This window comes from Euphorbia lathyris, chromosome 3 (assembly GCF_963576675.1).
Source record: "Euphorbia lathyris chromosome 3, ddEupLath1.1, whole genome shotgun sequence".
Classification (NCBI taxonomy): domain Eukaryota; kingdom Viridiplantae; phylum Streptophyta; class Magnoliopsida; order Malpighiales; family Euphorbiaceae; genus Euphorbia; species Euphorbia lathyris.
Window position 1 is genome coordinate 28,305,763 of NC_088912.1, and position 23,209 is coordinate 28,328,971.

The window sequence follows — 23,209 nt, forward strand, 5'->3', positions numbered from 1 at the left end:
AATATTAATAGACGGACTGGACGGACTGGACCGATCCGTGCTATCTTTATAAATCTCAAACCCGTCTAAAAAAGAGGAGGATTTTAGCGGGTCCAGACCGAGCTGGGCCTAAAGATAAATTTCATATCCAAGCCCGCCTAGGGGACACGGGCCTGGGCGGACCGGACGGGTACACGGGCCGGTGAACAGGTCTAATAATCTCAAACTCAGCCCATATAAGCTCATCTAAACATATATGTATAATTTTTAATAATAAAAAAGTAAATTTATAGAATAAAGTAAATAATAATATATAAATTTATTATTTAATATTAATAGACGGACTGGACGGACTGGACTGATCCGTGCTATCTTTATAAATCTCAAACCCGTCTAAAAAAGATGAGGATTTTAGCGGGTCCAGACCGAGCTGGGCCTAAAGATAAATTTCATATCCAAGCCCGGCCTAGGGGACACGGGCCTGGGCAGACCGGACGGGTACACGGGCCGGTGAACAGGTCTAATCTCAATCCACCATATCCTCCCAAAAAAAATTTAAATAAAAATAAACTATGTACATGGTTACATTATCAATATTTATTTATTTTTTTCTAATACCATTTTTCATTCAAATGTTGCTGACTCCATTGCCTGCACCTAAATATAAGGCCAAACTAATAGACTGATTTTCCAATGAGTTTAACTATAGAATAAACATATAATATTGTTTCTTAATTAATGTTGAATAACTTTTTCAAAAGAACTGTAAAAATAGATTCCACCTGCAACCCAACATACTTTTACATACATATATCTAGAAAAATTCGATTGACTTATTCTGAATTTGTCATTGTGTTTGTGTAGCAACCATTGTTACCAAAGAGAAAAATTATAAGAACATTGAGACAAAAAGTTGAATATCTTAGGAGCAATATATTCAATCCATTTAAAAAAGCTTAAATTTCTGCATCTAAATACATAATTAATATTAGTTAACAGGTCTCAGCAATGGAATTGCTGCAGTTTTCATACAAAGGAATGCCCCCATGAATCTCTTCCAATACCAGAACTTATGCTTATAATTGTGCCTGTAGACATTGTCAATCTTCGATGCAGACATCAAGTACATGGCCCTGGAGAAAATTAGTTTCCTTAGCTTTTGTGAGCCAGTGCACTCGTAGAGCCTCAGGTAGGCGACACGCCTTGATCTTCCCATTGAGTTTCCTCTCTGTCACTTGGACCATGTTATACTTTTCCAACTCTTCCAAGCATTTCTCCGCAACACTTTCAACACTCCTTTCATCAGCCTTTCCATGAACTAAACCCTCTGCCACCCACAAGTTTATCAATCTTCTGGCTGGGATTTTATAGTCTGCTGGAAATAATCCGAAGTAAAAAAGACATCGCCTCAAATACAATGGCAGATATTTGCTGATGTCTTTTTGGATTTGTGGCCAAGGTTCTTCATCTTGATTTAGCTGTTCAAGTACTCTTGACCATTCCTCTAGAGTGGCTTCTCTCTTTGACAACAATCCTGCCAGATTTACGATGATCTTCGGCAGCCCTCCACATTTCCTTAAAATATGTTTTTTCAGATCTTTTTGCAGTTGGGAAGAGATGTTTAGCTTCAGAGTATGCATAAACAACGCCCAAGTCTCATCGTCACTTCATAGATGCAGTATGTACCTGAAGTTAGTCTCAGAGATTGGTGGTGCTTCCTTCGGGTTGCGCACAGTGAAAATTAGTCTTGAACCATTGAACAAGTTTGTGAATACTCTACTCATTTTTCCCCAGAAATTTCTAGCACACGAGTCCTCAACAACAATGAGAAATCTTTTATCTGCAAACACAGTATTAACCATTCTGAAAACTTGTCTGTCATAAAGACAACCTCCAACACCCAATATCTTTTCCATGATATCCACTTCGCTGGTTCCTGAGACCCAGAGGCGTAGAGGAAAATGATGCACAACAGCGTCATTGGTGTAGACTAACTTCGCAAGGCTTGTCTTGCCAATGCCTGCAACACCGACAATCGAAATAGTGATGCAACGGATATCTTCTACCAGCAACTTTGCAGTAATTGCATGTACATCCTCATCAAAGCTAACCATGTCAAGTTGGTCAGCAGCAGAAGCAAGGGTTAAGCTTCTAATGTTGTTGCTTAAGGAAATTGGTGATGAAACGAGTTGAGGTTTTCTATCAGCAATGTCATAAACATGATCTTTTATCTGTGATAACTTTGCTGCAAGCTCGTGTTGAGAAATCAAACCAGGGACAGCCTTGATCATTTTCTTTAAAGGCCCTTGCTTGTTCTTCTTTCGTTGCTGAAGGGAGCAAAGGAAGGAACTAACTGCATTATAAGCTGAATAACAAACATCAAAAATTTCATCAATCCACAACATGTCTTCTTTACTGAGCTTTTCTATTTCAACATCCTTGAGAAATTCTTGAAAAGCTTTGAACTTGTCACATAACCACAGAACTTCCCTTTCCACAGTAGGGCTAAGCTGCTTTTCTGCTGCCAAAGCTTCAAACTGTGTTATGGTTCCAAAAATGATCGTGTTCCTCACCGAAAGACCATCGGAGTTCCTTTCAAATTTGCCAGAGCATAATGTGGCGAAAAAAACAAGTGTGTCCCATATCTGCTCATAGATGTTTGACCACTTGTGAACGAGTTTAGAGTAATCAACCATTTGCATGACAAGCATAACAAAGAATAGATCTTTTGATTGAACACCAAAAGACATAACATACAGAAGGAAAGCATGTTTCTTCCATTTGTTGTCTGATGTAATTATTAACTCAGTGATTGCATCTTCAATGTTGTGAATCAGTTCATTCAACTTTCCTTGGTCAGTACGTTCTTCCGAGAATTCCTCGAGCAACAGATCTTCAACCCTTTCAATATGAGGTTCTACTCCAAGCAAGAAGTCTGACTCTTGAATAAGAAGATTGGAGAGTTTTCCCAATACTGCAGATAAATTTTGTGTTTCCATGGATGAGATTTAGAACAGAGCTGCAAGGAAGAATTTCATGTTTTTAAAGAATTAGGAGTTTGAAATTTTTCTAGTCCACAAGCATATGAGAAGATTGACAATTTTTCTTGTAACAGCAAAGACAATAAGTTTCGATTTATTCAATGAAAGATGTTACCCAAGGCAGTTGAGCCGTCCACATCTTGTTAGGAATGTTATTGACTTTGATTTTTCTTAATAAAAAAAAAAAAAGGGCGGCCCGGTCGCATTACGCGTCCCCGCTGAGCGAGGGTCCGGGGAGGGGTCCCACCACAAGGGTGTATTGGGGGCAAGCCTTCCCTTGCCAATTTAATTGGCAAGAGGCCGCTCCTAAGACTCGAACCCGTGACCTCAGGTCACACGGCAACAACGTTTTTACCGTTGCGCCAAGGCTCGCCCTCTTTGATTTTTCTTAATAAATTCATTAATTCTAATTTGAAACCCTTCAAAATTGCCCTAATCCATATGAACCCAACTAGTACATAAGCCTAATTTGATGTTAATTCATGCTAAAATGGGGACTACTTAGCAGAGGATTTGAAAAGGCAAAAAAATATTAACCAACATTTTCCCTTTCAGTTTCCTTCTCTATCACTTTTTCAAGATTAAAGGAACACTTAGCCAGCAAAAAAGTCATGTTGCAGATAAAACTATCAAGTGTACATGTTTACAATTTGGAACTTTTAGGTTTTCATGAACTTTTATATTACCAAGTATGAATGATCCATCAAATTCAAATCCACAGCAGCTAGCATATGAAATAAATGATTTGGAAGATGATTAAAAGACAAAACATACCCGAGAGAAATGCATCTCTCTCCCTTCTCTGAGCTGATTTTACTATTAATTCTTCAATTTTATACGTAGTTTTGCTCAGTCTCTTCGTATCAGACACAGTATCCCGCAATTCCATTTGAATCGACTTAAACTGATATGGAAGCAACGGATTTGGCTCTTGAATGACAAGATTGGAAGCCATGGATGTGTGTTCATAATCTCTGATATTGATCTTACTGGTTTGTTGTACTTCAATTTGGGGAACGCAAGTCTGGTTGATGAATCCCACATCGGTCATAAACGAAGCCAATATACAGTTCATAAGGTCACACAGAAGAAGAAATAAACACGACCTTACTTGAACAGGATCCGTTCTATAGGATCGTACCTCTGTATCCTTGATCACTAAGGAGACAGGAACCTAAGTCTGGTGGATGAACCATGACCGTGTGATCAAAGCGTGATTAACGGTTGGATCCTTCTTCGGAATGGTCTGAGCTGTAGAGGATCGTTTCCATCCAGCTTAGGCTGCCTGGATCGGTTACACGGTTGTCTGACAGACTCCCAATAATTTTTTGGAAGTTGAATATACATTCTTCTTATTAGCACATTAATTTTAAAATATCTATTTTATTAATTTATTTGATCAAATAAAAAAGGTATTGTTTTAAAATTTAAATTATTAATAATTAACATTTTTTTTAAAGTTAATCCTTGTAGCAGTGATAGTTACTTGTCCAATGCCAAAAATAATACACCATTTATTTCATAATAGATGTTTTTTAAAATTAAAATACAAGAATTAAAAAATGCAATTAATTTATACTAAATACTTTGTTATCCTTTGTTAATTGCATCCATTAATTAATTTTTATTTATTCTCAAAGTAAAATAGCAACTTAAATAGAGGTATATTTGATTAAAGTCAATTAATGTGCAATAGAATGAATCAGAACGTCATATATTATGGAACAAAAAAATCTCTAAAAATACATCTTTTGTGGAACGGATGGAGTAATATTGAAAAAAGTATAGTATAGAGTTAATTAAATGTGTGGTCAATTCAAAATCTAATCGAAAACGGGATAATATGAGGCACTCACATGAGTTTTTCAATTCTAAGTCTAATGTAACGAGACTTAGAATTGAAAACGGATGGAGTAATAGAGGTATACTAAATACTTTGTTATCCTTTGTTAATTGCATCCATTAATTAATTTTTATTTATTCTCAAAGTAAAATAGCAACTTAAATAGAGGTATATTTGATTAAAGTCAATTAATGTGCAATAGAATGAATCAGAACGTCATATATTATGGAACAAAAAAATCTCTAAAAATACATCTTTTGTGGAACGGATGGAGTAATATTGAAAAAAGTATAGTATAGAGTTAATTAAATGTGTGGTCAATTCAAAATCTAATCGAAAACGGGATAATATGAGGCACTCACATGAGTTTTTCAATTCTAAGTCTAATGTAACGAGACCTAAATAAGGACAACCCATAAAGCACGGTGATAGAATCAGAAATGAACTAATCCATATTGGATATGGAAAGAGAATGACAATGTTATATTGGTAAATTGGATTTTCAATAGGGTTGTCAATTAGTTGGGATTCTCCATCCCCGTTGGAGATCCGCCCTGTTGAGGATGGAGAATCCCCGTTTGGGATCCCTATGGGCGGGGATGGTTTTTATATTGTCCCCGACAGTCGGGGGCGGGGATGGTTATAAGTATCTCATCTCCATCCTCGTCCTCATTTTCGTCCTCGAATGTCTCCAACGGATCCCCGACTAAATACCTGAATATAGAAAAAAAAACTAAAAAAGTATAGGGTAGTTAATTTATTAGTCCCTATATTTTGACAAAACACATTGTTTAGTCCCTGTATTTTCAAAAACACATGGTAAGGTCCCTAACTTTTTCTCAATGAATTGTTTAGTCCTTCCGTCTGTTTGTTAGATTGTTTACCGTTTATGACTTCGGAAATGACTAAATTACCCTTTACGATTTACCTTCAAACTTTAGAAGAGAAAATCCAATTTAGAAGAAGGGGCTATTTGTATGGAGAACAAGAAAAAGAACAGCACGGACTAAACAGTTCACCGAGAAAAACGTTAGAGACTTTACCGTGTGTTTTTAAAATACATGGACTAAACAGTTTGTTTTGTCAAAATATAGGGACTAATAAATTAATTACCCAAAAGTATATATTATTAATTTATTTTGGACTTGTTTTTATTTTATGCTTTGAATCTTTGTTTGTAATTGTTTAGTTAATGTTCTATGTCTAGTAGTTTATAACTTTATGTCATTGGAATAGTAGTTTATGGCTTTTAAAAAAAGGGATAATTACTAATCTAGCCCAATGAAGAACCCCACTTTACATATCTAACTCACATTCCTTTCATTTTACCAAATTAGACAAATAAACCCATTTTGGACAAAACTACCCTTATTCTCATATAACAACCATCTTCTCTTTCCCTTTCATTTACTTTCACATTCTCACAGAAAAATTTATCAACTCAACCCAAGATCTAAAGATATCCATACCCCATTCAAGTTCATGTAAGTATCATTCCCTCATTTTTCATACATATTACTAGAAATACACAGTTGGTTTTCGAATACATTTGTTTGAATCTTGACATTTTCCGATTCCGCCATTGTCTCTCGATCTGTCGCATTCGGTGGTCAAATGCGACACAGATAATAAAATGCGACAAGGACTAATATATAGCTTGTCGCATTCATATCCATGTCGCATTTACGGTCGCATTTGGCGGTCGCATTTGATGTACCATATCGCATTTGGCAGTCGCATTTTGGTATAGCTTGTCGCATTTGAGTCGCATTTTGGTGTATCATGTCGCATTTGAGCTTCATTTACATATGAATTGGCTTTATTATGTTTTGATCACGTGTCCATTTTACTAAATGTAGAAGTATGTCAACCAAAGAGAGGTGTACGTGTTTTTTATCTTGGAATGGACAGTGGACTACAGAAGGAAAAGTGATGACATACGTGGGTGGTAAAGCGAAGTTGTTGGTTTTGCCAATAGATATTGACTTGCAAAAGTTGAAAGAGAAAGTTTATGGTGCACTCCGCGTTGACTCAACCTCGTATGATCTCCAAATGTCAATGCAGGCGACATATGGTCCAAATAAACTACGTGGTGGGATAGCAGATATTGATGACGATGGAGATGTCATGGGATTCATAGAGTACTGCCGAATGAATCCGACCGATTTGATTCCATTGTATGCTACTCTAAACATGCGAACAATACAAGCTTCAACATTGCGACCTAACAAGGATGGACATGTTGGTCAAAGCAAACCAACGGAAGTAGTAAGTAATGATCCCACCATCGAACTGGATGCTCCTATACATGGTAAGGATGACAACGATTGTGGAAATGGCATCGATGATTATATGAATAATGATAATCACGATCATTATGATGAGCATTATGATAATGATTATTGTTACGATAATGGTGCTAATGTGGAGAATGAAGATACCACTCAGAATGAAATTCCTGTTAAAAGTGTTCACGAAACAGTTAAGCAATCTAAATGCGTCCAACGTATCCCATATGAGGATGGCGATGAAGATAGAATGAAAAGGATGACTGATCCATTTCGATGGTGTCCAAAGCCATGCGATGCGCCCGTGAATATGATTGCACCTAAACAATCAAACAGAGGTACTGCTTTGAGGGTCAATGATATATTTTCAAACAAAGTTGAATTGCAAGATTCACTTGGAAAATATGCAATTGAAAATAAGTTTGAATGGAAGGTTTACAAATCAAACAAGTCTTTGTTTGAGGTGAAATGTAAGGATGTGGGCAAATGCAATTGGAGGGCTAGAGGGATCGTCATTTCAGGTTCCAATTTGTCCAGGCTTTTAAGAATAGATGGTATGGACATGCATGCTTGTGGGAGAGATCAGATATGTCCGCACCATAGGCAAGCGGGGAAACGTGTTGCAGGGATACTACTCCGAAGCAGGTTTGATTTGGAAAATCGGGTGCATCGACCAAAGGATATTGTTTTTTATTTTGAACGAGATTTTTCCGTCAATCTTTCTTATATGCAAGCTTGGAGAGTAAGACACTGGGCATTGGAAGCACAAAGTGGTTCCCCGGAGGAATCGTTCATGTTGTTGCCGGACTACTGTGAGATGTTGAAAAGTACAAATCCGGGTACCGTGACACATATCGAGACAGATGATGATGATCAATTTAGATTTTTCTTTATGGCTATGGGTGCATCATTGAGAGGTTTTAAACTACATATTCGACCTGTCATTGCCGTTGATGGAACGTTTCTAAAAGGTAAATATCCCGGCATATTATACATTGCAGTTGGTGTTGATGCGAACAAAATGATCTTTCCTGTTGCATTTGGAGTTGGACCGAAAGAAAGTAATGAATCATGGCTCTGGTTTTTCAACAAATTGAAAGAGTGTCTGAATGATGTTGAAGATCTAGCCATTATATCAGATCGGAACCAAAGCATGATACATGCAGTTAGTTTGGTTTTTCCTAATGCTGTTCACGGGGCGTGCGCACGTCATCTGCAATAAAATGTTAAGGCCAAATTTCGTGGAATTCGTAAGATAGATGAGGCATTTTGGAAATGTGCAAAATCCTATCGGGTATCTGATTTTGAGGAATCCTTTGCAACACTTCGTTCACTACATTCCGGTGCTGCCGAATATTTACTGCAAGCTGGAAAAGAGAAATGGTCCCGTGCATTCTTCTGTGGTCGTCGATATAACATTATCACGACGAATGTGGCAGAATCATTCAACGCGTTAATGGTGGAGGCTAGACGTCTACCAATCACAATGTTGGTTGAGTTCATACGCATGACACTACAAAAATGGTTTTACGAGAGACGTACAGAAGCAGGTTATAAACGTGTATTCTATTTTATTTTATTTTATTTAGACATACGTAATTATTTACGAGATTAATATGTTTCTGCAGAAGAACGTGTGGGCTATTTGGCAAGGAAGCCGGAAGAAAGGATGATAAAGCATGTAGAGACAGCGATACGTTGTTCATATTTCCCTATGGATAATCACACCTTTCAAATCGGTGATCGGGTTAAGGGGGGACTTGTTGATTTAAATGCAGGAACATGTACGTGCAGGAAATGGCAACTAGCACAATTTCCATGTGAACACGTATGCAAAATTGCTTCCAAACATAGGATGGATAACGCATATAGGTGGGTACATCGCTACTACACCAACGAGTCAGTTAAGTTGGCATGGGGTGAGTCGATATATCCACTTGGTCATCAATCAGAATGGAAAGTGAACGAGAATCCTATGAAAGTGCTTCCTCCTAAGAAGGAGGGACGGTCTGCTGGTCGACTAAAAGGTCAAAAAAAAAGGCCATCTGTGGGTGAAGACGTAATTCGCACAAGGTGTAGCAGATGCGGAAGCATCGGTCATAATCGTTTGAATTGTCCATCCATGCTTCCAAACACTAGTCGGCTTCCTAGTGTAATCTCAAGTTCAGCAAGTTGTTCTAACACTACTACCTCGAAGCATTTATGATCATTTGTCTTTATCATGTGCTTGTATGATTCTATTGGGGACAAACAAATTTATATTGTATAATACTTTATCTTGTTATCTTGTACAAATTGTGAATACTTCACGTCGCATTTGAGCGCATTCCACTCAAATACGACAGCGTTTATAAGAATCTTAGTCGCATTTGTGCATTGAATGCGCTCAAATGCGACTCAGGAAATTCATTGTGAATACTTCACGTCGCATTTGAGCGCATTCCATTCAAATGCGATAGGGTTTAGAAGAATCCTAGTCGCATTTGTGCGTTGAATGCGCTCAAATGCGACTCAGGAAATTCATTGTGAATACTTGACGTCGCATTTGAGCGCATTCCTTTCAAATGCGACAGGGTTTATAACAAATTGTGCATAAATATTACATATATAACAACATCATGAATCAGAGTACAATATCATTTGAAGTCTAACAAACGTCCATGAAACAACTCAACCGTAAGTCGTAAACGAAAGAAAGTGCCATCCGTAGAATTGTATGGATATACATAAGAGTCGTCATGCGGGAGATCATGTAATCCACTTAAGAATTGTGCGTTTATGCAAGTCCAAACGCCACAGTCATTTGAGCCGGACATTTGTTGTGGCACCCCTGTAACTCTGCTCCAAGTGATCATCTGTCGCACATTTTCCCGTCCATCTACGAAATAGCCACTCAATTCCATTACTCTAACAATGACTTGCAAGGGTGTTTGGAGAACCGCATCCAAAGGTTGCTCCGACATGTTTGATACAAGACTGTCATATATATATAAGTGCATATTCCCCAACTCGAACACTCCTAGGATCCAGTGCTCTTGCTTGTAATTTATCGGAATAAACACTCTCTTCACTGTGTGCCAAGGGCGTACAAAATTATCTGCATCACCTTTTACTCTTCGTACGAAATAGTCTTCACTATCCCACCCCGGTTCATTGAACCCCTTCACAAACATGGCTTGGCACATACATCCAACAAAGTCAGTATCAACAGTGGTCCATTCTGCAGCCACATCAGTTTGTACTGACTGTCGTCTAAGTAAATACAGCCAACCATTGATATGCTACAATAAGATTATGCAAACATTTAATACAGTAAAAGTCACATACTTACAAATGAATATGATATAAGATTAAGGTTACCTCATTCCAGATATACGTCCCCACATCCCGAAGTGTATTGAAAAATTTTGCATCCAAACTGTATATTTCTAAACCTTTCAAACGTATTCCCTGAGTTGATTCAGGCCCGTTGATCCACGATTCCAGCTCTTCTATCAAACATGCATCTATTCGGTGGCGCTGATCATCAACATTACAAATGACTGGTCTTTCCTCAAATCCGGACTTGATATGGCCACCATATAATGCTACTGGATCGGTGTACTTTAATGGATCGGTCCACAACGAATTCAAATACTTGCTAACCTTAGCAACCCGTTTACCTTTTCCACGTACTACTTTTGTTCCACGTCCTGCTCCTTTTCCACGTCCTGCTCCTTTACCTCTAACTGTGCCTCCACCTCGGGTTGGAACTATACCTCCTCGAGTATTTTCCTTAACTTCATCTTTTCCGGTCCCTCGACCTTTATCTTCTTTTGGATCAACCACCTACAAAAACATGGTAATGAATAATTCATACGTGAAAGCTGTAATTCAACATCTTGTCGTATTGGAGATGAATGCGCTCTAATGCGACAAGTCATAGTGCAACATCTTGTCGCATTGGAGATGAATGCGCTCTAATGCGACAAGCCATAGTGCAACATCTTGTCGCATTGGAGATGAATGCGCTCTAATGCGACAAGCCATAGTGCAACATCTTGTCGCATTGGAGATGAATGCGCTCTAATGCGACAAGCCATAGTGCAAAATCTTGTCGCATTCAAGCGCATTCCACTACAGAATGCGACACAGAGATATGATATGTATAAATTCAACCAACTTATACCTCTTGCTGCAACTTTGGTGTCACTTCCTCAGGCACAGAATCATCAAGATGGACAACCTCATCTAATTGCGCAACTTCCTCCTGCACAGAATCGTCTGGTACCACAATAACATTCTGAACCTCCTCATCTTGAACCATATCTGCCTCTTGTTCCTTTCCATCTTTCATCGGCTCCTCTTGAACCATACCTGCCTCTTGTTCCTTTCCATCTTTCATCCGCCCCTCTTCGACCACTGGCTCCTCCCGAATTTTACTGGCCTCAGCCTCCTCATTCTCCACATTAGCATTGGGTCGACCCATCGCCTTTAATTCTTTTATATCTCCCTCAATCAATGATACCCGTTTATCTAGGTTGTCTAACCTACTGTCGACCTTACTAAATTGTCCCTTGCACCACGTATGATGCCTCTCAAGCACATCCGTTAGAACTTTTTGAAGTTGTTTTATCTCGGTCGTTTGTGACCGTGATGCAATGATATATCTATCAACTTGATCCCCTTCCTCACCACCCTCTTCATCATCACCTCCATCACCTACATCATCACCCTCCTCTTCATCACCTTCCTCCTCATCACCTTCCTCCTCATCACCTTCCTCCTCCCCATCACCTTCCTCTTCCTCAGCTTCAACCTTCTCCTTACCTTTCATTATTGGGGCAAATATAGCATTTATATCAAATTCCCGTCCTTCAACATGGTCCACCAAATACGTGTACCAATCGAACTCTTTCTCTCTATCCTCAACCACAAGACACGCGTCTGGAGGATCAGCAACCTTACATTGAAAAAAAAATAGCAATGTATTGGTAAACAAATACAAAGTAAAGAGAAACACACGAATCTCATTCCACTTACAGAAAACGTTTCTTTGATTGCTTTGTTTGAGGGGACTATTCTCTGGGACCATCTAAACAAGCGTGGAAGTGGGCTGCCACTTCTCATTGTGTAATATGCATGAGTCACATTCCACAACTCAATAATCCAAGTCTGCAAATAAGAGGTATCCATTGATAAGAATTATAACATTGTCGCATTCCATTTGAATGCGCTCGAATGCGACATGGTTATAACCTAATCATGTCGCATTCCAATTTCAATGCGCTCGAATGCGACACGGTTTATAACCTAATCATGTCGCATTCCATTTTCAATGCACTCGACTGCGACACGGTTATAACTCAATCATGTCGCATTTGAGCGCATTCCATTATAAATGCGACACAGATGGAAATTGGGCGCATTCAAACACTAAACATATATAGACAAATCATACACAAATTATACACAAATCATACCTGGAATACGTGTGCAAATCCAATAAGTTGATATGGCACACGTTTCCTATTTTCCGCTGCATTTGCCTCTAATTGCTTCAGTCTTTTGCTAATGGCCCAGTCCAAGAACCTATACGTCTCCTCCCAAGCCAACGTCCCCCATGGAAACTCATTAAACAGGCTTGGATAATCTGCAAGATCCAAAACCCAATCCTTTGCATGCCTCTCGTTAGCATTATCCAATACATTGCCATGCACAAAGTACAACATGGCAATCATCACAGCATCTTGGTTAAATCGGTCGGTCGCATCCTTCTTCTTCCATTGTACACTTTTCAAAACTTCAAAGAAGTGAATTGTCGTTATTGTCTCGTATTTCTTGAAGTACTTATTTCGCAACCTATGCGGCATCTCTAATTCATACATTCTTTCCATGAATTCCCCAATGTTTACCCCAAACCTTAAACCACTTATCAGGCCAAACTCCCAATCTCCAAACCGCATATCAACTCCCCTCACCCTGAACCACATCTCCATGTGTTTACTTTCTTTATGTTTAATCTCCCGTGATAGGACATGATGCACTATTCCAGCAGAGAAACTAGCAACTTTCATATCCAAATATTGACCAAAACATGTTTTCCTATACATTTCTAGCTGCTTTTCACTCAAATACTTCTTTATCATGACCCCAGAATCCATATTAAACCTGACTGTTACTTGAGCATCCGAATTAACCGCCTTGGGATATTTGAAAATGGAACTATGTTTTCTCTTTTTAAATTCACTGGGATCATGCTGTAACAATTTTAAACATACACACATTAAATTCTCTAACAAAACTGACATATTCTATGTATAAGGCTTACAATCATGTCGCATTCGTCTGTGAATGCGCTCAAATGCGACAATGTTTCATGGTGTATAATGTCGCATTTGAGCGCATTTAGGTAATAAATGCGACAGTTTAATGGAATGGCTCGTCGCATGTGTCGCATTTAGGTAACAAATGCGACACTATGTTCGTCTATTATACCTTGTCGCATTTGAGCGCATTTAGGTAACAAATGCGACCATATCTACATACAGTTAACATACGAGCGCATTCGAGCGCATTCGAGCGCATTTAAACCATTAATGGCGGTAACATGGAAGAAGATGATGCATGCTTACCTTATGCTTTGTCCGTCCTTCCTCTTCGCTTGCCGCCGCCGCCGTCGCCGTCGCCTTCCGTTTTCTTGCCATCACAGTCGCGCTTCGCAGGGAAGAAAGAAACCGGAGATGAAAATGTCGAGGTAGGAGAAAATCAAAATGAAAATGTAGAGAAGAACAACCCGGATTATATATAGTGATGAGTTCAAAACGTAAAATGCAGTTGAAACGAACTGAAAATGAAGAAGATGAACCACAATGAAGTTGAATGGGAAAGGTCAGGTGAGGAAGTGGAAGTGGAAGGAGCGGGAGGTAGGAGATGAACCTTCAAACTAAAATACGGGTAGTTTTGTCCAAAATGGGTTTATTTGTCTAATTTGGTAAAATGAAAGGAAGGTGGGTTAGATATGTAAAGTGGGGTTCTTCATTGGGCTAGATTAGTAATTATCCCTTAAAAAAATTATATACTACAAATGGATGTTTTACAAGAAAAAAGGTAAAAAACTTAAAAACTTAAACGGGGATGGAGTTTTCCTACGGAACGGAGATGGTAGCCAAATTTTCTTCATTTGTAATTCGGGGACGAGGAGTCCCTGATAGACTAGCGGTCGGGGATGGTTAATGCAATCCATGTCCCGTTTACAGCCCTAAATACACATAGATGTGTTTTAAAGTCTTTAGATCCAAAGAAGGAATGATGTGTTGATTCGGGAATGAACTAGACGAAAGTTGGTGGATTCGTAACAACCCTGTTTTGAGAGTTTAGTAAAGTGTGTTTCAAAATATGTAGATACATTTCAAAGTTAGCAGCTAACAACATGAATAGATTCATGAAAACATAGTTAGCAGAACAAGACATGTAGCTGAGGAAACACCCAATTTTGCTGATTACATAGGTGCCTCAAATCTGAAAATCTATTTCTCAACAAGTATAGCAGCAATGAACCAGAAAGTTTAAGTCATGGTTGCATTCAGGGTGTTCTTGTTAAATTTTAATATGACAGCCTCGAACACCATCAATGACTATAGGGCCTGTACGATTTCTTCTCAGCGTTCTCACCGGTTCCTGAAACCCAAAAATTAGACCAAGGACATTCACTGCAATCTGTCCCTTCAACTGACAACTAACTTGACTCTTGCATTGCCTTTAGAAATCTGAAACTGTTCAGTAATGCCAAGATGAGCCATCAATAACCAAACATGAGTAAGCAGCTCTCCTCCATTTGTAAGCTGCTTGACATGGCTGCGCCATCCACATTGGTTTGCACCATAACAAAGCATTTCTATCCACACATCATTTATCATCTCCCATTTCTTCTCCCTCTCCATGGACTGTATCGATTTCACCATAATAGCACAGACTTGCTTCTGTCTCCTTTTACTTGACATGGCAGAATATCAGTGCTCACTTCTAGCAATGCACAACATGTTTTCATCCTGTCTAATTTGTATCTTTTTTCTTCAAAAAACTGTATGGCCTCAGCACATGAGTCTTGAAATCTTATCTGTCCAATCCCATTCGGAAGCATGACAGGGCGCATCACCAGAAGATACAGCATGTAATCCGATATCGACTTGCTTTCTTTACATGTTGGGTTTTTTAGTACGTTAGTGTTTCTTTCAGCATCAATGTAGAAGCAGAGATCTGTAGCAATGTGCCATAGAAGGATACTTTGGTCGAATTTTGCTTCGATACTCCAGCCTATTTTGTCGAAGCATCCCATTTCTCGAAGGACCTGATCTCCCCTTTGAGCACATAATTTCTTAGAATTCTTCATGTCTAATGGTTTCCTAGATTTCTCCAGAAGTTGTTGAAAGATGAGCTTTTTCAAATCAGGAGAAACAGAATGCTGCACTTTGTATTGATGGCTCTCCACCATCTCATATATGCACAATAACTTAAGTATTCGGCTGAACCTAATTGGCTTGTCTTTGAGGCAAAAATCTACAAGATTGTATTTTGACATGGAATTTGACCATCTCTTGTTCACAGCAGGCACCAGATGACAAAATTGCAACCGTGATTGGAGAAAGGAGATGGTCTTGTAGGCGAGATCGACCAACGAATTTTTTGTTGAGAAAATTAACTATTAATTTAAAACAATTAAATAAACAAGGGGAATTATTGTAAAGTCTTAATTAATGTGAGACTATTTTTGTAATTTGTAGTGATGGAAGATTGTTTTTGTAATTTGTAAAAAAAAAAAAATTATAAAATTGACCACCAGAATTCGGTGGTCAATCAGGCCATTAATTGTGCCAGCAATTTTTGCTGGCACAATTAATGCAAACCTTGATCCTTGGCTTATAAAAGCCAAGGAACCATTCCTTGAATATTGTGGGAAATATAGGAAGAGAAAGGGAGTTAGGGTGGAACCAAAATGTAGTGAGAGGAGGCACAATTGTGCCTTGTGAATTTTGAGAGTTTATTTAGAGGGTAGTCTAATATTTTGGGGAGAGATAAAAATAGTAAAGATAATTATTTCGGGGTATTTTCGAGAAACACCGGAGTGTACTATTTTTGTTTTATCTCATTGTAATTCTAGAAAGTTTCTAGAGTGTGCCCTCTTATAAACCTCATAAATTCAATAAAATTGTTTTATCGCTTCCGCTAAATTGTCGCAATCGAGAAAAATTCCCAAAAAAATTTGTCCAACTTTCTTGCCAATGAGGGTTGAGTGGTAAGTCGTTGAACCTCTGCTTGACAGGTTTGAGTTCCCCACTCCGTCAAAATTTAGCCCTCATTGGTAGGTGATCTGTAAATTCCACTGTAAACCCTCATCGAGGTCTGTGGTTTGCCCTGACCTTGGGAGTGGGTAGACCTACCCTTACCTAAACTTTTCATTACCAAAAAAAATTTGTCCAACTTTCACACCATTTCTTTTTTTTTCTTTAATTACAAATTACAAAAACAATCCCTCAATAATATAAATTACAAAAATAATCCCTCATTAATTGGGATATCACAACAATTCCTTTTTTTATTTAATTGTTTTAAATTAATAGTTAATTTTCTCAACAATCTTCCCCTTAACTATTAATTTAAAACTTTCATTTTTTTTTTCATACTTTTCCATCATCAACTTGTAAACGGAGCACTTCTCTCCGCAAACAACTTCCCGGTGCACTTCTCACCGAATCAATTTGTTAATGCACTTCTCATCAACCTTCAACTATTGGAGCACTTCTCTTCAAATTAAGCAAATTCTTTTTCGTCAACATGATTTGCCACATTGACACTTTCTTTTCTCTTGTCATGCAATTCCATTGCACGTGCCCAAACTTCTTACACGAAACATTTAGGCTTCCCCTTGTGACATTGAACCATGGCTCTAATACCACTGTTGGGAATTTTTCTGGATTGCGACAATTTAGCGGAAGCTATAAAACAATTTTATTGAATTTATGAGGTTTACAAGAGGGTGTTCTCTAGAATCTTTCTAGAGTTACAATGAGATAAAACAAAAATAGTAGCACTCGGGTGTTTCCTAAAAATACCCAAAATAATTATCTTTACTATTTTTATTTCTTCCCAAACTAATTAGATTACCCTCTAAAATAAACCCTCACAAACTCACAAGGCACAAATGTGCTTCTCTCACTCTACATCATTGATCTCTCTTTATTAACTCCCTTTTTTTCTTTATTCTCACAATACTAATATTGATCTCCTCCTTGCCTTTTTATAGGGCAAGGTGAGACATTGCCAGCAATAATTTTGTTGGCAATGTTGACGAATTTGGTGGTCAAATTAGACCACCAAATTTGTCCAACTTTCACACCATTTCTTTTTTTTTTCTTTTTTTTTCTTTAATTACAAATTACAAAAACAATCTCTCAATAATATAAATTATAAAAATAATCTCTCATTAATTGGGATATCACAACAATTCCTTTTTTGTTTAATTGTTTTAAATTAATAGTTAATTTTCTCAACAATCTTCCCCTTAACTATTAATTTAAAACTTTCATTTTTTTTTCATACTTTTCCATCATCAACTTGTAAACGGAGCACTTCTCTCCGCAAACAACTTCCCGGTGCACTTCTCACCGAATCAATTTGTTGATGCACTTCTCATCAACCTTCAACTATTGGAGCACTTCTCTCCAAATTAAGCAAATTCTTTTTCGTCAACATGATTTGCCACATTGACACTTTCTTTTCTCTTGTCATGCAATTCCATTGCACGTGCCCAAACTTATTACACGAAACATTTAGGCTTCCCCTTGTGCCATTGAACCATGGCTCTAATACCACTGTTGGAAATTTTTCTGGATTGCGACAATTTAGCGGAAGCTATAAAACAATTTTATTGAATTTATGAGGTTTACAAGAGGGTGTTCTTTAGAAACTTTCTAAAGTTACAATGAGATAAAACAAAAATAGTAGCACTCGGGTGTTTCCCAAAAATACCCTCATAAACTCACAAGGCACAAATGTGTTTCTCTCACTCTACATCATTGCTCTCTCTTTATTAACTCCCTTCTTTTTCTTTATTCTCACAATACTAATATTGATCTCCTCCTTGCCTTTTTATAGGCCAAGGAGAGACATTGCCAGTAATAATTTTGCTGGCAATGTTGACGAATTTGGTGGTCAAATTAGACCACCAAATTTGTCCAACTTTCACACCATTTCTTTTTTTTCTTTAATTATAAATTATAAAAACAATCCCTCAATAATATAAATTACAAAAATAATTCTTCATTAATTGGGATATCACAACAATTCCTTTTTTGTTTAATTGTTTTAAATTAATAGTTAATTTTCTCAACAGAAAGTAACTACCAACCAGAATAGAAATTGTGCTTCTCTGAGGAGTACAAGTAAAATTACAATATCAGTTAAAAAAATGAAGAAAAGAATTATTCACCTCTGAGCTCCAAGGAAGAATGTGAGTCTTCTTCTGGAAGAGAGAATGAGATCAGGTTAACATCTTTTATTCCCGCTTCATCTGACTGAGCAAGTTTTCTTTCTATCTGGAAAATATTACCATTGCCTTTGAATGCTTTCATTTTGCTATTGTGTAAGCTTCCAACTGGTCAACGGCCAGATGATGGCCATTGACCCATCATTAATTTCATAAAGCCCATTTTGTTGGCCTTCTCTTTTTACTCAAATTATAAATACAAAAAATTAAATCTTATCATTGGCATTTGTAAAGACGTTCCTATAATTTAAAAGTTTATAACTGTAGGTTTATGGTTTCTTTAATCTGCAAAGACAAGTTTTTCCACTAAAACTGTCCAAATTTTTGAATTAAGAGTAAATGGTTAGCAGACATGATAAGTTTAGGACAAATCCAAGTTTAAGTTTAAATATCAACTTGATGACTGGTGGAGAATTTCCGATTAGCTTCCGTCCCTGTGGGGGCGTCGTTGGGTTCGACGAGGGGAAGCTCCGATGCCAAAGTCAGTATAGAGAATGGAGGAGTAAACTGAATTGACAAAGTAGGGTAGCTAGGATTGTGAGAATGTGTACCTTGATAGCTTGAGATGCAAGCTATATATAGTCATGAAGTTGTAACCTTTAGTAACTAGAAAGTCTCCATTAATGCTTCATTAATGGCGGTTACTGGTTTCCTTTAAGTATGTCCGTTAGCTCATTAATAGCTCATTAATAGCTTTTATTGAGGAATCGGCTCAGCTGTTCAGCTGGCGGATCGAAGGGTGATGGCGAATCTAACGTAGGTTTGACTACGGATCTCGCGTGGCGGAGTCTCAGTGATCCGCCCATCGGATGTCTTTGCTTGAAGAAAAGAATTATTCACCTGTGAGCTCTGAGCAAGAATTATTCACCTGGAAGAGAGAATGAGATGAGGCTAACATCTTCTGTTCCTGCTTCATCTGACTGAGGAAGTTTTCTTTCTATCTGGAAAATATTTCCATTGCCTTTGAATGCCTTCATTTTGCGCTTGTGTAAGCTTCCAACTCGTCAACGGCCAGATGATGGGCATTGACCCATCAGTAATTTCATAAAGCCCATTTTGTTGGCCTTTTTACTCAAATTACAAAAAAAAAATATTTTCAAATATATACCACAAAAAATTAAATAGGTAAACTACAAAAATAAATCTTATAATTCTCATAATTGCATGCATTTGTAAAGATGAGAGGAATTGAAGCTGCATACAAACAGACAAAAAAAGAGGGTTTTGAGTTTATGAGATGAGATTACCTGATTTTTCCTCCTTTTCTTTCTATAATCAGTAACGATATCAACCCATTTTTTTCTTATGTTATATTGATCTTCTTCAGCAATGCATATGCGCGTATTGGCTTAAGGAGAGACTTTCAGTTTCGAAAAAAGAGATGATAATCAGCTGAGGTAAAAAATGGATTTGAATGAATCTTCTAGACTTTTTCATAGGCCTAGTGGCAGGGGAGGAGAGAAGAGAATAGACTTCTAGACCAGAAAGGACACATCCCTTTTGGGACCGAGCCAAAACAGCCAAGATGAAAATTATGAAATTTCACAGGAATTCTACCATTTCTTTACAGAGTTGTAGCAAGCTTTTAAAAGACTGGGCATTTTAAAACAGTCAAGTGAAACAGTTGGCACCACAATTGAGGTACAACAACTGTTAAGTGGGTTCATAATATACTCTTGCAACATTGGCTTGTTTCTTTGCTGAAATTGGGAAACAAGCTAAGTAATTGGAGGCAACATCTGCATGCAAAAACATTTATTATATGGACATTAACGATCATCACAACAAAAGTGTCAGTGCATAAATACCTATATTAGCAGCAATGACATTATGCATAAAACTTCCCCAGACTTACATTTGCAAAAATCAATTACCAATCTGAGCATTTAATATGTGTAAATTGTGAAAACCGCAATCAGATATAGCCAAATGGAAACACTTATTATAACTACTAACTTTGAAATGCAATCTTACTTGTGAAGGCAAGAAATAGTGAACTAATAAACTTGGCATTTGCAAAGTAGAGTCAAATTGAAACCCTAGACTAGTGGAAAGTTATCCGAAATTGATATTCTTATAGTTGAGTTGAGAATTAGGCTTACATAATTATCTTAGAATACATAGAAAATTTATAATTAAGGGGAAAAAAGGTTAACTAGTCACAGGTTTGTGAAGCCAGCCCACAGACCACATATTACTATGATGGTTATATTTCCCGAGACATCGTCGATCGGAAGGCGGTTGCTGCCCCGAGGAGCTAGCCCGCGAAGCCTCCACTCCTAAGAGTGATACGGCATCCAGATATGTACCCACGCAAGCCCAGCCTTGTCGGCTGCGTCATACATACCATCACAGTGTTGCCTCCACTGGAATGATAGACTTGCGTTACTAAGCCCGACGATAGTAATGTACTTGGATCGAACTTATAAAGTATAAAAATGAGATATAATTAATAAATGTGGGATAGAAAAAAAAACATACACTACATTAACCTGCTGAGATGAACTTCCAGATCTGTGGATCCCCATCTTCATCCATGGGCAAAACAAATCATCTGCAAGACTGATTCGATTTGAGGAAACTCACGTCTACAAGCTTTTCTTCAACTGGGCTTTTCTTCTTTTTCTTCTGATCTAGTACCTTCTTCTGGAAATTGGGAAGAGAGTTGGGTTGGAGATTAAAGAGCAAAACGGCATCCGGATATGTACCCACACAAGCCCAGCCTTGTGGGCTGGGCCATACATACCATCACAGTGTTGCCTCCACTGGAATGACAGACTTGCATTACTAAGCCCGGTGGTAGTAATGTATTTGGATCGAAGTTATAAAGTATAAAAGTGAGATATAATAAATAGATGTGGGATAGAAAAAAAACATACACTGCATTAAACTGCTGAGATGAACTTCCAGATCTGTGGATCCCCATCTTCATCCATGGGTAAAACAAAGCATCTGCAAGACTGATTCGATTTGAGGAAACTCACGTGTACAAGCTTTTCTTCAACTGAGCTTTTCCTCTTCTTCTAATCTAGTACCTTCTTTTGGAAATGGAAAAGGAAATTGGGAAGAGAGTAGGGTTGGAGATTAAAGAGCAAAACGACATCCGGATATGTACCCACGCAAGCCCAGCCTTGTGGGCTGGGTCATACATACCATCACAGTGTTGCCTCCACTGGAATGAAGGACTTGCGTTACTAAGCCCGGCGATACTAATGTATTTGGATCGAAGTTATAAACTATAAAAGATAGATATAATTAATAGATGTGGGATAGAAAAAAAAACATACGCTGTATTAAACTACTGAGATGAACTTCCAGATCTATGGATCCCCATCTTCATCCATGGGCAAAACAAAGCATCTGCAAGACTGATTCGATTTGAGGAAACTCACGTGCACAAGCTTTTCTTCAACTGAGCTTTACTTTTTCTTCTTCTGATCTAGTACCTTCTTCTGGAAATGGAAATGGAAATTGAGAAGAGAGTTGGGTTGGAGATTAAAGAGCAAAACGACATCCGGATATGTGTTGAAACACCTTTCCACATGATTTTGATTTGACAAAATTATTTAAGTAAAATTAAATATATTCTAAACACACTAAGTTTAAATGCTTTGATTTATTATACTAAGGTGTTTGTTCAATGTTGAGTTAAAATTGTTTATAAGACATAAAGAATAAAAATCCCAAGGCTCATACGGAAGTCAAGGCCCAAGTCAAACAGATCAAGACAACTCGGCCCGCGTGTGCAAAACGCTGTCATTATGTACAAAACGCAGCTCAGCGGAAGAAGGATCGAGAAGACCTTCATTGAATAACTTCGGAACGAAGCTGCTGAGTTGAATCGACAAAGAGTACAAGACAGCAATTGAGCAAGAATAACTTCTAGACAAAGTGTTTCCACTTTGGGTAAAGTTCAGAAGACACAGGACGCTGTCTAGTTGACCTTACCATAAATGGAGAGACATTCTGCCAAGCTGACTAAAATCTGCTCAACACTGACCGAGGACAGAAGATACTTAAATCTGATTGGCTGAGAGCTCTGAGCAAGACTGAGTGACAACGACAGGAAGCCGTTTCCCTCCAACGGTTATTTCGAAATTCGAAATGACCGATGTCTCAGACGTCTCTATAAATAGAGCCCTTCAGTTGCTTCATTTGACACAGAACTTTTATCAAGCCATTACGCTGACCAAAATTCTACGAAAAGTTCTGCAAGAAAAAGAAAAGCAAATTCTTACACCAAATTTCATATCTTTTGTGTAAAAGTCTAGAGTGATTATTCAAACATCTAAAGTGTCTTAGCAATTGTTGTTTAGGACAAATCTTTATCATTTCTAGAGATTAGAAAGGAGAGGCTGAGTACTCGGTTATAGTACTCAGCGAGAGATTAGGAGTGAGTAGAGGTATAGAGGAAGGTACTCTTGTTATACTCAGCTTCTAAGTTGTAAAAGGTTTGATGCTCTACCGTTAAAAAGCTCAGTAGAGAATTCGAAAGCTCGGAACGTGTTCCGGGGACATGACGTAGGCTCAGAGG

General features: G+C 37.9%; 1 protein-coding gene and 1 non-coding gene across 2 annotated transcripts; one reads left to right on the top strand and one right to left on the bottom strand.

The window, feature by feature from the left end:
* Positions 1 to 1,629: 1,629 nt before the first annotated feature.
* On the bottom strand, positions 1,630 to 4,249 carry LOC136223298 (probable disease resistance RPP8-like protein 4). The gene is made up of 2 exons (XM_066011230.1): positions 3,795 to 4,249; positions 1,630 to 2,998 (listed from the first exon to the last, which is right to left on the bottom strand). Exon 2 carries the CDS (start codon positions 2,976 to 2,978, stop codon positions 1,647 to 1,649), a length of 1,332 nt encoding a protein of 443 aa, XP_065867302.1. The 5' UTR covers positions 2,979 to 2,998; positions 3,795 to 4,249; the 3' UTR covers positions 1,630 to 1,646.
* Positions 4,122 to 4,336, top strand: LOC136225309 (small nucleolar RNA U3). Its single transcript, XR_010687031.1, has one exon. It is a non-coding gene; the product is annotated as a small nucleolar RNA U3 (small nucleolar RNA).
* The last annotated feature ends 18,873 nt before the right edge of the window (positions 4,337 to 23,209 follow it).

What these genes read in the sequence shown, in the direction of transcription:
- LOC136223298 (XM_066011230.1), bottom strand. Translation starts at nt 2,978, where the DNA reads ATGGAAACACAAAATTTATCTGCAGTATTGGGAAAACTCTCCAATCTT.